Source organism: Corvus cornix, chromosome 1A (genome assembly GCF_000738735.6).
Source record: "Corvus cornix cornix isolate S_Up_H32 chromosome 1A, ASM73873v5, whole genome shotgun sequence".
NCBI classification, from domain to species: domain Eukaryota; kingdom Metazoa; phylum Chordata; class Aves; order Passeriformes; family Corvidae; genus Corvus; species Corvus cornix.
Genome location: NC_047057.1, coordinates 50,596,473 through 50,609,798, shown reverse-complemented (window position 1 = coordinate 50,609,798; position 13,326 = coordinate 50,596,473). Strand labels below are relative to the sequence as shown.

General features: G+C 54.9%; 2 protein-coding genes across 2 annotated transcripts; both read left to right on the top strand.

The window, feature by feature from the left end:
• Window positions 1–5,182: 5,182 nt before the first annotated feature.
• LOC104696517 (histone H5) lies at window positions 5,183–6,116 on the top strand. The gene has a single exon (XM_010410896.2). The coding sequence runs from the start codon at window positions 5,366–5,368 to the stop codon at window positions 5,948–5,950; it is 585 nt and encodes a 194-aa protein (XP_010409198.2). The 5' UTR covers window positions 5,183–5,365; the 3' UTR covers window positions 5,951–6,116.
• Window positions 6,117–8,212: 2,096 nt separating this feature from the next.
• Window positions 8,213–12,894, top strand: GCAT (glycine C-acetyltransferase). The gene is made up of 9 exons (XM_039571027.1): window positions 8,213–8,421; window positions 8,507–8,637; window positions 9,256–9,357; window positions 9,885–10,031; window positions 10,313–10,467; window positions 10,978–11,060; window positions 11,439–11,610; window positions 12,000–12,121; window positions 12,524–12,894. Exons 1-9 carry the CDS (start codon window positions 8,220–8,222, stop codon window positions 12,673–12,675), a joined length of 1,266 nt encoding a protein of 421 aa, XP_039426961.1. The 5' UTR covers window positions 8,213–8,219; the 3' UTR covers window positions 12,676–12,894.
• The last annotated feature ends 432 nt before the right edge of the window (window positions 12,895–13,326 follow it).

The following is a 13,326-nucleotide window of genomic DNA, read 5'->3' as shown; positions in this document are numbered from 1 at the left end:
TAAATCCAGTATTGGAAGGGCACATGGCACTGCAAATTACTGGCAGAGTAAACGGTATAGAGGGATTCTGGGGAGATGAGAGAGATCTCAAACGCTTTCCTCCTCCTGTTTGTTGTGTGAAGCATGTTGCCTTTTTGTCAGGATGGAGGACCTGGGGCTGACTACTTCTCATTCAGCCCCATCCCAATGTAAACAGGAGCTGTTGTTCTACAGAGAGGGTGCTGGTAATTATGGAAAAGATCTAATTGTGGGCACATGCTGGGGCTGGAGACAACATCTGAAGAGGGAAAAATGGGGTCAAGGAGGACCCTTGGATGGAGGTGACAGATGTTGGCTGGGAGACTGGAGTACTGTGAGATCTGGGGATGGAAGCAGGGTGTAAGAATGTGGTGGCAGCCAAAATGAGGGGTGTTAGGGTGGTACTCTTCTGCTCAGGATATGGTCGCCTTGCCATGGTATTGGCATCCCCTCGGGAAAGAGGGTGCAGGCCAGCCCTTCCCTTGGGAAGGGCTGAGGGGACTACTTTCCCTAGGTAAGGCAGACCACTTTGTTAGTCACAAATTCTCGTAAAACTGGGCTGCAGATTTTAGTCGTGCACAAAGCCCTTGGGCAACCCAGTGTATGGTGCAAGAGTCCAAGCAATGAGCTCAGCTCCCCACTACGCTTGTCAGGCACCAGGGCTTGCTCTTGATGGTTTTTGGCCTCCTGCCTCTGGACTAGAAACCCTTCTGTCCCTGTGCTGCCCAAGGTCCAGGCTTTTCCTTCTGCCTCCCAGCAGGACATGGCTGTTGCCATCAAGTTTGGAATGGGGCGAGCATTTGGCATTTGGAGGGCTGGGATGGCAAGAGGTGAAAGAACAGCTCAGAGCAGCTGTTTTCAGGCTGCAGGGCTTGGTCTTGCCATGGGAATTTATAGGAGCCAAAAAAGAAGGGGAAAAAAGGGTTCAGGGCACAGTGTTGCGGGCCATGTGTGTTTTTTAGAAAAAATAACCACTCAATCAACAGTCTGCATAGTTGTACCTACTCCTGGGGGAGGAAACTCCTGAGAGTGGGGCACTGGGGGCGAGCAAAGGGCAAGCAAGGGGTGAACTGCACACTGCTCTTTGCACAATGCTCAGCACCCACTCACCTGCCCCTTCCCCGAAGAGTTGGGTATCTTGTGTTTGGGTTGGTTTGTTGGGGCGGTGTTTGTTTTCTTCTGCCTTTCTCATGAGGGCTGCTCAGCCCGATAAATGTGTGGCATAAGCACAGGCAAAATGTGTGTGCCCCTGACATGTGGTGGAGCTGCCCCTCCTTCAGGCTCTGTGGCTGCAGATCAGCCCCTGGCAGGGTAGGCTCATCCCCTCATCCCGGGGTGCTGTGGGACGCTGCCTCCAAAATTGGCACGGCACTAATCAGGCAGAGCCTGTCTCGCCTGCGGCGGGGCGATATGGTCACCCCGTCATCTCCACATCCTTATCTCCTGGGAGCAGGGGAGCCGGGTGGGGAAGAGTGGCCAGAGAGGAAATGACCAAAATGCCCACGGGTGACAGGCGTGATGGCTGGCAGAGCCCAAAAAACATCCCAAAGCGATGGTTGCACCCTGTCCACTTGCTTGCAGCCAGATTGTGGCTGTGACAAACATCCCAGACTCAAGAACAGGGAAAACCCACAGCTGTACGGCACCATGGCTGTATGGGAGCCAGCACTCCAGCTCACATAAGGAGCTTGCCCTTAAAAACAGCCCATAAATCTTTTAGAACTGTGGTAATCAGTCCAGCAGTCAGAGGCAATGCACCTTTGCCATTTATTTTTGTCCTTCAAGCCTGCTCTGCCCCTGGCTATGGCCAAGCTGAGTGGCTTCATGTTGGGCTGACCACACTGCATTGCGCACCGGGGACTCAGAGCTGAAGCTCTGATGAGCACAGCTGGAACTTCAGCTAGTTTCCCTGTTTTGCTATTAAAAAAGCACAGAAGCACTTGGATCTGAGTACCACCAAGACCAAGTCCCACTGCTGAGGATTTTGAGTCTCTGAAAAGGAAACTGGGTAAAACGAAGTGTTATCACTGACATTAATTGCCAGAAGTGCCCTGGTGCTCTCAGAGGCCTATGAACTGCTGTCCTGCCCCTACAAGGCAGGGGCTGTTGCCCGAAGGATCACAGTGGACACGGTTTGACCATTTAAGACAAAATCTGCAGCTGGAAATGTGTAAATCCCCATGGGGTCTGGTTGAACTCAGTGCAGGGAGGGAGGAGAAGGTAAACAGGATTACAGAGAGGATTCTTCTGCCAGGCTCTGTCCTCTGGGGTTTGTTGGAGAAGTGGGATTTCCCAATCTCTGCAGACTAATGCCAGACAGGGAAGGCTCAGGAGGCTTGGAGTGATTGGGTAGCAATTCTTGAGGAGAAAAGTGGGTGTAGGGGGTAACCCACCCCATCCTGGGCATGGTGGCAGGTTCATGTGGCCAGAAATACAGGCATGAACCTAAGATGGCCATGGTGGCATGTGTGGCCCATGGGAATAACTCTTCCTTCTGGGTGAGTCCCCCATGCTGCCTGCAGTGGGGTGCCAAAAGCGCTGGACCCACTTCCCAGAAGCAGCAGGGCTTGCATTGCTTGGCAGCATCTCCATTCCACCTCCAGCCCTGACATCCTGCCAGGGGCTGGAAAATCCTCTCATCCTCTCAGTTCTGACCAGTTGATGTTAAAGATGCATTGTCAAAACAGTGCACGGTTCAAGGGGTGCATTCCAATATCAAGGGGGGTGCTTGGGGGTTTACCTCGACCAGGTTACCCCCAGGTCCAAACCCAGCAGCAGCCGCTGCTGTGACCACCTGTGTGCCTTCCCTCCAGTGAGTTGCCTGGGGGCATGGGATCTTCCCCTTAGACTGACTGGCTAAAATTTAGGGATCTAGTCGATATGAAAGGGCCAGAACCTCCATGCACAGGGGAGAGCGTGTTTGTTTGCCAGCAGCGGCACCCGCCGGAGGAGGCTGAGCAGCCCGGATCAGCTGCAGGAGCTGCCCAGGTGAATGTCTGAGATTAGACCCCTGAGGTGGCCAGAGTTAGGTAAAGCATCTGTCCCTCCCTGCCACCTTTCCCCCCACTGCCTTCGCCTCCCCATCACTGCACTGGATTGATAACTGCTGCCTGGGTTTTAGGGCTGGAGGCTCTGCAGGCAGCCTGTGGCGCTGTGCCAACCCCGGGGGCCAATTCCTAAACCCCCGCTAAACCTCCTGGTCTCCCCTCGGAGGCTGGCGTACAGGCAAGCCACTCGTGACGGTTACAAACTTGGATGCAAAGAAAAGCAGATGGGGCCTTATCTCTGTGCCTGGGCTGCCTACGTGCAAGCAGCCAGTGGTTTATTCCCAGATAGGGAAAATGAGAAGTCCTTCAGCCAGTCAAAATGTTGTACAGAGGCCACCAGAGCTCCCTGCCTGTGCTCTCCAGATGGGATGGAAAGCTATGTATTTATTAGGTCTTAAACAAAAGCAAACCCCAGGGGAGGTGGGAGGGTGGTTATTCCTCTCCACAATTAGGAGCAATTTGCTCCTAATAAAATCAAAATGTTTTCAGGTGCTAAGAACCTTTCCCACTCCCCAAATGGAATAGAGCATGTGAAGAAACTCCATGAGGGAGGAAGGCACAAGGAGATGCCTTTGGTCTTTCCATCTGTGGGAAAGCATCAGGGGCCTGAGTGTCTTCTCCCAGGCCAGGTCCTCACATAATACAGGAGCAGCTATCAAAGACTTCTATTTAAATGTAGTGATGGGACAAGGGGGCATGGCTCTAAACTGAAAGAGGGCAAGTTTAGATTAGATATTAGGAAGAAATTCTTTACTGTGAGTGTGATGAGGCACTGGAACAGGTTTCCCAGAGAAGTTGTGCATGCCTTGTCCCTAGAAGTGTCTAAGGCCAGGCTTGATGGGGCCCTGAGCCAGTTGGTCTGGTGGAAAGTGTCCCTGCCCATGGCAGGGAAGTTGGAACTGGATGATCTTTAAAGTCCCTTCCAACCCGAACAATCCTATGATTCTATGGTTCTATTTCTAATTTTTATTATCTTGATTTCTGCTTTTTCTGTTATTTCAATTTCTGTATTTATATTTGTATTTATGTATCTATACTGGAGTTTAATGTGTACTTCTGTGTGTCCCTGACTGGTGGTTTTCATGGCCCCAGACACCCAGGGCACACAGAGGTTATTGAGAGGTGCTCACTGTGTATTTTAATGCCACGCTGGAGCACTGGGACGTTTGGTTCTTCTCTGAGCCCAGCATGGCATGTTGGTGGGCACCAGGTGGCTGCCCCCGCATGTTTTTAAAAAACAAGGGGAAAACATCATCTAAATCCTACAGGCAAGATGATGATAGCAGCTATATTTAATCTCCCAGGAACAGCCGACTGCTCACCCAGCAGGGAAAGGATGGCTGATTGCCACTGTGTCCCTGCTCTGTCCCCTCACTAAGAGCTGTGTGTGTCTCCCAAAACAAGGGGACAGCCTGTTATTTGTGACCCCTCGCCATTCACATGCAAGGGCTGAGCTGGTGTTCCTAAAGCACCTGGTGGAGAGCAAAGGGACAGAAGAGGGAGTAGCAGCACTTGGCCATGGGCTATTGCTGCTGAGCTGACTTGTGCCCAGTGCTCCCCCTTTTCTCCTTGCTGCCATCACCAGTGTCTTCTCTAGTGTCCCTTCTTGCCCCCTTAATGTCTTCCACAGCATCTTTCCTCGTCCCCTGATATTTTCCCAGCGTGTCTCTTTGTGTCGTCCCTAAATGTCCCTCCTTAACCCCCTGTGTCCTCCCTAAGTGTCCCTCTCCTCTTGATGCTGCTCTGAGTACCCCTGACATGCCTGTCCCTCTCTTACCGGTGTCCCCAATGTCCCCTCCAGTGTCCTTCCTTGTCCCTACACAATATCCTTCCAAATGCGCCTGGCACCTAAGCTGCCCCACTAAATGGCCCCTGCAAGTCCTCGCTCTTCGTTGTCCCCCGCCGGTCCCGCCAGTGTCCCTCCTTGTCCCCACCATGTGTTCCCCCAAATACTCTTATTTATTCCGCAGTGTCCCCCGCACTGTCCCTCCCTGTCCCTCCCGGCGGGTCGGGTCAGGGCGTGGCAGGGGACACGCGGGGACACGGGCGGCGGGTGGCGCGCGCGGGGCAGTCCTCCCCGCGGTCCGCACCGCGGCTTTAAAGGGAGCCCGCGGCGGGCGCGGCCGCAGAGGCACCAGCGGGGGCACCGGCGGCAGAGCGGCACCGGCTCTGCTGCGGCTTCACCCACCCACCGCTCCCTTCCCAGCCTCTCCCCGCCCAGGGGCGAGGGTCCCAGGCCGGGCGGGCCACGCTTCCAGCCGCGAGGGCATAGCGGGGCATCGCGGGACGAAGCACTCGCCATGAGCGACAGCCCGATCCCACTGCCGCCGGCTTCGGCCACCAAGCCCAAGCGGGCCCGGTCAGCGCGGCGGCCGGCAGCCCACCCTGCCTACTCGGACATGATCACGGCAGCCATCCGGGCCGACAAGAGCCGCGGCGGCTCATCCCGGCAGTCCATCCAGAAGTACGTGAAGAGCCACTACAAGGTGGGCCAGAACGCCGACGTCCAGATCAGGCTGGCCATTCGGCGCCTGCTCGCCACCGGAGTCCTCAAGCAGACCAAAGGAGTTGGTGCCTCCGGCTCTTTCCGCCTAGCCAAGGCCAGCAAGGCGAAGAGGTCTCCAGCCAAGAAGAGGAAGAAGGCAACCAGGAGAAGATCCACTTCGCCCCGGAAGCCGGCTAGGTCCAGGAAAGCCAAGTCCCCGGCCAAGAAGCCCAAATCTGCTGCCAGGAAGGCCAGGAAGAAGTCAAGGAGCAGCCCTAAGAAAGCCAAGAAGCCAAAGACTGTTAAGGCCAAGTCCCTGAAGGTATCCAAACCCAAGAAGGCGAAGCGGTCGAAGTCCAGAACCAAGTCCAGTGCCCGGAAGTCGCCCAAGAAGAAGTGAGAAGTCTAGAGGCGTTTTGGTACTCTCCCCATTGGTTCTGTAAATAGCTGTTGCCTTTATTTTTACTCCTTTCCATTGCATTTTATAAAGAATTGATCTACTCCTGAACAGAAATAGCTTAAACAAGGCAGATGATGAATGAAAAAAAACCAATTTTAAAGTGTTACCGGTCTGGGTTTTTATTCTGATGTCTCAGAAATTTCTTGTGTGTGTGTCTGTTGGTTTTATTAATGCTGGGCTGCTTGTTGTGTGTTGGGAGTGATGGTGACTCTGTGTGTCTGTTGGGGTCGTGCAGGATTTCAATTCCTGGTCCTGCCCCAACTCCTGGGGGTTGTGTGTTTGCTGGTGCTGGGCAAAGACATTGGTGGGAAGCCAGAACACATGGCTGCAAAAGCCCTGGCCTTCCCTGGAGGGAGAAAAGGGATCCCTGCTCCCTCATCCGCTGCTGCGGGGATGAGGTGAGGAATGTTGGGCTGCTGGGTGTGAGGTCCAGCTGGTGCTGGAGATAACCAGGGCTGCCCGCCTGCCTGTGGAGCTGCCTGAGCATGGCTGGGTGGTGGCAGGGACTTTTGGGGCAGGGATGGGATGGAGAAGGTGGAGCGGGGCCAGAGTCTGTCCACCTTGGCTTTCAAGGAGTGGAAGGTGTCCATGAAGTGGGAAGTGGGATCACTGTAGGGAGAGAGGACAAACACAGCCATAAGCAGCTTTGCTCCCTAGGGAGGAACATCCTGAGGCAGTGGACAGCTCTGCAGGTGGGCTGGGGTGGGCAGCTAGGGCAGGGTGAGGCGGGACTGCAGGCTTGGCCCTGCTGTGACCCGGGGGCTCTGGCTTTGTGCCCAGTGGAGGCTGGCACGACTCCAGAGCCTGCCTGGCCCCTGCCAGAGCCCCTCCCTGGGCTGGGCTGGGCTGGGTGATCCTGACAGCCAGGGCTGGCAGGCAGCCTGTGGGCTGGCCTCGCTGCTCACCAGGGTCTGAACCTCAGGCAGGGGCTGCCTAATCCCTCTTGGCTAGAGACAGAGAAACTTCTTGATCATCAGGATCCCCAGCTAGCTGGGCCAGGAGTTCCAGAATCTCAGGTGCTCTGGGTGCCCAGTACCCTTGGGCTTGCTGTGCCTAAATGTCATAAGCCCATGGTCCTCACCCTCTCTGATGGCTCCCAAATCCTTCAGCATGTTCTTCCTGAATCACTTGGGCAAATGGTGCCTGAGTCTTTTAGCCATTAAGGATTCCAAACTGTGTACTTCAGGGTACTGAATTCCTTGGTCTGGATGCATCTAATCCCTGTGGGCCCTTGTTCCTAAGACCCTTGGATCAAAGGCTTCCAGAATACCTAGGCTGGAGACCCTGAACACCTTTCAAGACCCTGGTACCTAATTCCCCTGGAATGAGTGCCACTCTGGCCGCAGAGTTCCCCAGTCAGCTGTAGTAGAGGAAGGAGATGTCTAATCCAGATGGAACAGGTTGCCCAGAGAAGTTGTGGATGCCCTGTCCCTGGAAATACTCCAGCCGAGGTTTGATGGGGCTCTGAGCAACCTGGTCTAGTGGAAGGTGTCCCAGCCCATGACAGGGAGCTTGGAAACAGAAGATTTTAAGGTCCCTTCTAACCCAAACCATTCTATCATTCTGTGACCCTTTGTGTCTAAAGCCACTAAGCCTGTAGTTTGGCCAGAGGTGCTCAAATCCCTTGGGTTTGGATATTCTAATTGTAACCTGGCAAATACTAAACCTTTCTGTCCAATGGATTATTGGTCACCTCAGCTGGATGTACCCACACAGTACAGCCCCGTGGTTTGTTACCCCAGTGGTGGGCACCCATAAACCACCTAGCTGCAAAGATCCAAGTCACCTGTACTGAGGACCCCAAATCCCTAGGTAGAGGCACCTAATGCTCCCGGGCTTGTTATCCTTAAGGTCCGTGATGCCCTGTTGCTAGGAAATCCCTCAGACCCTAGTACATAACCCCACTGCAGGTCCTATATCCCATAGATGACGTGCCCCCAAAATCCCTCAGACTCCGTATGGCCTGCCTCTGGGGCGCCTAAACCCCTTGGGACAGATCCTCTCCTCCAAGGAAGATGCCGAACGCCTCCTGGAGAAAGTACCCAAGCGCTTCCAGCCGCCGCTACAGCAGCGCCCGCCCCGCCCCGCCCCGCCCCGCCCAACGTGGGGCGGTGCCCCGGCGGCCAATGGGCATTGGTCGGTAATTAACCCGTGATTAATTAGGCCGATCGGGCGCCGGGGCCCGCCCCGGGGCGTGCGGATCGCCGGGATGTGGCGGGCGGCGGCGGTGCGGGCGGTGCGGGGCGGCGGGGCCGGCGCTCCCCGGGCCGCGTCGGGAGCGGCGGCGGCGCAGCTGCGGCGGCGGCTGGAGAGCGAGCTGGAGGACATCCGCGGCGCCGGCACCTGGAAGAGCGAGCGCGTCATCTCCTCCCGACAGGGTCCCCACCTCCGCTTGGCGGGCGGCGGCGCCGGTGCGTGCGGGGGGCGGCGGCGAGGAGGGCGCTCGGTGCCTTCCGCCGGTGCCATGCCCCTGCTTCTCTCTCTCTGTTCCCGCAGGGATCATCAACTTCTGCGCCAATAACTACCTGGGGCTCTCCAGCCACCCCGAGGTGATCCGAGCCGCTGTGGAGGCCCTGGAGAAGTTCGGCGCTGGGCTCAGCTCCGTCCGCTTTATCTGCGGTACCCAGGTACCGGGCAGCATCCCCTTCACCGCGGGCCTTTCGCAGGGTGTCCACGCAGACTCCCCTCTCGGCATTCCCACTCGGCATGCGTGCAACAGTGTTAAGTTACACGTGGCCCGGTGAGAAAAAGAGCTTGCCAAGTCCCCACTAGCCAAAGATCTGGAAATATACCAATTTAAACCATTGCAACACCTGAGAGCAGAGAAACTAAACATTTCCCCCCCCCCCCCCCTCGAATTCAGAAAATGAATGTCTTTTTCTCTCTCGTGGGTCAAAATTACAGTGAACCTGATTTGAAGTGGCTCCATCAGACCCACCCCGGTTTATCCCTGCTGGAGCCTTTTTTTGAGCCCTGCCTGGTTAAGTGTAAAGAACAAGGAGAGCTTCTCCGATGTACATGGGGAGCTTGGAGTCAGCCTCCCTGCTGAGCTTTTGGCATCCAAACCCATAATTATATTTTAGGGCTGCATTTGCTGAACACAAGTAACTTTTCCCACGCACACACACCTTTTCTGGACAAAACCTGGCCTGTTTCCTCCCCTTGCAAGTCAGCATTTAACAGCAGTGGGCAAGCAAGAACTTGTGCTGCCCCACTGTTGACTCCTGCTTCTCTCTTCTCTTTAGAGCATCCACAAGGACCTGGAGGAGAAGATCGCACGTTTCCACCAGCGGGAAGATGCCATTCTCTATGCCAGCTGCTTTGATGCCAACGCTGGTATCTTTGAGGTTCATAAGGCTTCCCTTGTGCTGTGCATGGAGGAGGGAGGTGACAGTAATGTGGCTGCCATCCCTTCCAGACGCCCCGCTGTGAGCTCTGTGCACCAGAAAAGGTGGCAGTGACTGGTGGTGAAGAGCCCTGACTTGGGGCCCTTGGACCAGGGAAGCCATACAAGAGCATTTAACCAGCCCTCACCTCCCCTGTCTCCAGCCAGCTGCAGCTCTTGGGGAGGGATCTCATTTCCTCAGAGGTCTGTACTCCCCCTTAAGGTGTAGGTGAGGGGAAGGGGTGATCTCACAGGCATGTTAGGGAAGGGGGAGGGAGGTTTTGAGCTCAGAAGCCACAAGCAAGAGCTTGGCATAAAGAAATCGGGGGATAAGGTGACTAGGAAGGAAATGTAAAGTTCAGCAATGCCAGGAGAGATGTGGCAGCTGGAATCAATCACAATCTTGTTCTCTGTACTGAGAGAGGCTGGGAAATCTTGGTGAGGTGGCATCCAGAGCAAAGGATGATCCTTTCTGTTTGGCATGGCCAGGCCCTGCTGACCCCAGAGGATGCAGTGCTGTCGGATGAGCTGAACCACGCTTCCATCATCGATGGGATCCGCCTGTGCAAGGCCAACAAGTACCGCTACAAGCACATGGACATGCAGGACCTGGAGGCCAAGCTGAAAGAAGCGCAGGTATGGAGGTCTGCTCCCACCCCAACACCAGGGCATCACTTAGCTGTGCTGCCTGTGCAGTAGCCAGTGCTGGAGGGTGAGCTCTGCCTTCTCCCATGCAATAGGCATTGTTTTTGCCAACAGGCACAGGTAGGCATGGATAGGCAAGGAGGCAAAGCAGCTAGTTGTGATGGAAATACCCCCATCTCAGTTAGATACATCCTCTCCATTAAGAGTATGTCCCTTTGCCAGCCCCTCAGGGTGACAACTTCACCCCTGGGATGCCTTTTTCCCTCCAACAGAAGCATCGACTGCGACTAGTGGCCACTGATGGTGCCTTCTCCATGGACGGTGACATCGCACCCCTGAGGGAAATCTGCCAGCTTGCCCAGAAGTATGATGCCCTGGTCTTCATTGATGAATGCCATGCCACAGGATTCCTGGGACCCAATGGGCGGTAAGTGACTGCTTCAACCCTGTTTCTTCCTCCTACCCTGACTACTTCTGAAGCAAGGCCAAAGGTGCTGATGGCCGATGTGTTTTTGTGTGGGGACTCCTTGAAGGCTTTGCACCTCACCTTTGGACTGAAAGGAGATACTTTAGCAGTGATTCATCCCAAAGTGACAGCTGTTCCTCAGTGTGTAATGGATGGTGTGACCATCTCATCTGCCTCTCCTGGCAGGTGCGTTGTTTGGACTATCAAACTTCTGTGTGGGAAGTTTGAGCACTCTCCCATCTGTAAGGGATGAAGGACCCATGCTCTTACTTTGTGAGGTCCCAGCTTAGGCTTTCTGCAGGAGGGGAAGGTCAACACTTGGGTTGAACTATCTCAAGGGGCTGTACCTCCTTGTCTAGAAGGAGGGATGCCAGAGAGCTAGCTGACGTTGCTTTGTTTCCCTTGAGGTATCCGGCAGCTTTCCTCGTGTGTGCTGGCACAGCTGATAATGTGACATTCCTTTTTCTACAGGGGTACTGATGAGCTCCTGGGAGTGATGGACAAAGTCACCATCATCAATTCCACCCTTGGAAAAGCTCTTGGAGGAGCTGCAGGTGAAGGCATTTTCCTGTCCAGGGTCCTGCATGCCCTAAAGAGCTCTACAGCATCACTCTTATGTTTCCTTCCTCTGCCTAAGGATAGAGTAACAGATGCATGTTATCCTCTTCCACTGGTGGCATGAGGCTTGGTTTGTGATGTTGCTGCAGGATTAAGGGAGATCCTGCCATGTGCTCCTTACACCTTCATCTTTCTCATGCATTTGCCTTTGGGATCAAGGTGGAAACTCTTGGTCAAAAGCATCAGCTGTGATTTTTAGACCTGGTTTGTACCTAAATTCCTGCTATAGGTGTCAGGTTGGCTTTATCAAGGAGCCCCACTCTAAACAGGTCACCCTGGGGTGCCCAGTCCAATTCTCTCTCCTCCATCTGCAGGTGGGTACACAACGGGTCCCAAACCCCTCATCGATTTGCTCCGCCAGCGTTCCCGCCCGTACCTCTTCTCCAACAGCTTGCCCCCTGCCGTGGTGGGCTGTGCATCCAAGGCCCTGGACCTGCTCATGGAGAGCAATGCCATTGCACAGTCTATGGCTGCCAAAACCCAACGGTGAGGGGGCCATGTTGGGGTGGGAGGAGGGGCAGCTTTGTTAGGAATGAGTTGTCTGTGATTTATTCACCGTCACCCCCCGGATTTGCAAGTCAGAGCTCAGGGGAAACTGCAGGATGTGCCTGTCTGTGTCAGACAGATGTTTCACATCTGGATGCTCTGTGAGCTGGGGCACATCTGCCCCTCAAGGATCTGCAGCCCCATTTTGCTGAGCAGGACACGGTGGAGGTCACTCCAAGAGGAGAGATCTCTTCCCTGCACAGAAGATAAACAGTGGAGCAAACCTTACCCAGTTCTCAGTGGTCAGGGCTCCCAGGGGAAAGAAAGGCAGTGGTCTCCAAGGACAGGGTTGATGAGGTTTTTACTCATCCTGTTGTTCCCTTCACCAGGTTCAGAACTAAGATGACAGCAGCTGGCTTCACCATCTCAGGGAAAGACCACCCCATCTGTCCGGTCATGCTGGGGGATGCTCGGCTGGCATCAGTGATGGCAGAGGACATGCTCAACAGAGGTGATCTGGGGAGGGGGCTCAGCATGCAGACACATTCCCTGAGGGAAGGGACAGTTGGCGGTGGTGCCACCGTAAGCCCTCCTTCAGAGGATGTTCCTGAATGAAATCCAGTACTTCTCCACCCTCCAGCTGCAAATATCCTCATGGTCTCCCCCAGATGTTGCTGGCTTCACCTTCTTTCTCTTTTAGGGAGGGGATTTACATTAATGCTCTTGTCCTGCCATGCTGGACTCCATCCCCATTGCTAGCCCTAAATCTCATTTCCATGCTTGGGAGCAGATGGCACTTGAAAACCCTGAAGCCTGGAAGTGGTTATTGGGAGGGGAACCTTTCTATCACCCAGTACACCTCAGCCTGCCTCCGTCCCAGCCAGCTCTGACTCTGCCTGTGTTCCCTCCCCAGGCATTTATGTCATTGGCTTCAGCTACCCCGTGGTCCCCAAGGGGAAGGCCCGCATTCGGGTCCAGATCTCTGCCGTGCACAGTGACGAGGACATCGACCGCTGCGTGGAAGCCTTCACTGAGGTGGGACGGAAGCACGGAGCACTGCCTTGAGGGGCCAGAAAACACCTCCTCAGCACCATCCCTGCCCACAACCAAGTGCCTCTGATGGGGAAAAAAGGCTTGAGCAGCACACTGCCAGAAGTAGGACCATTCCTCAAGGCATCACAGCCTGCATCCCATGAATCAGCCAGTTGGCTGCTGCAGTGTGCTGACAGTAGCACTGGCAACCAGCACTTAAAAGTGTCATTAAAGGTGTCCTGCAGCACAGCAGATATTTGTCTGCCTCCTATTTCCTCATCCAAGAGCTGCACCCCATCCCCGTCCTCTCATGCTGTGACCAGACACTCTGCTATGCCTTCCCTGAAGCCTCAGGCCAGATGCTGAAGCGCTGCAATTCCTGCTGTCTCCTGATGGAAATACAGCGTTGCTGATGTGCCTGAGGTTTTCTGCTTCTCCTCTGCTGTCCTGTGGGTGCAGCAGCATCACCCTGGCAGATCTGACTGCTGCAATTCCCCACTGAGGCAGGGGTGTTTTCCAGGCGCTTTGCAACCTGTGCCACTGGCAGCTGGTTAGGGAAAGAGGACGTGGGCCAGCCAAAGCTCCAGTGGTCCTTTCTCTCCTTCTCACTCTCAGGTGTTAGACATGAGGCTTGCTTGGACCCCGGCTACAAGGCTTTGCCAATTGCTTCAGTGGTCCCAGACC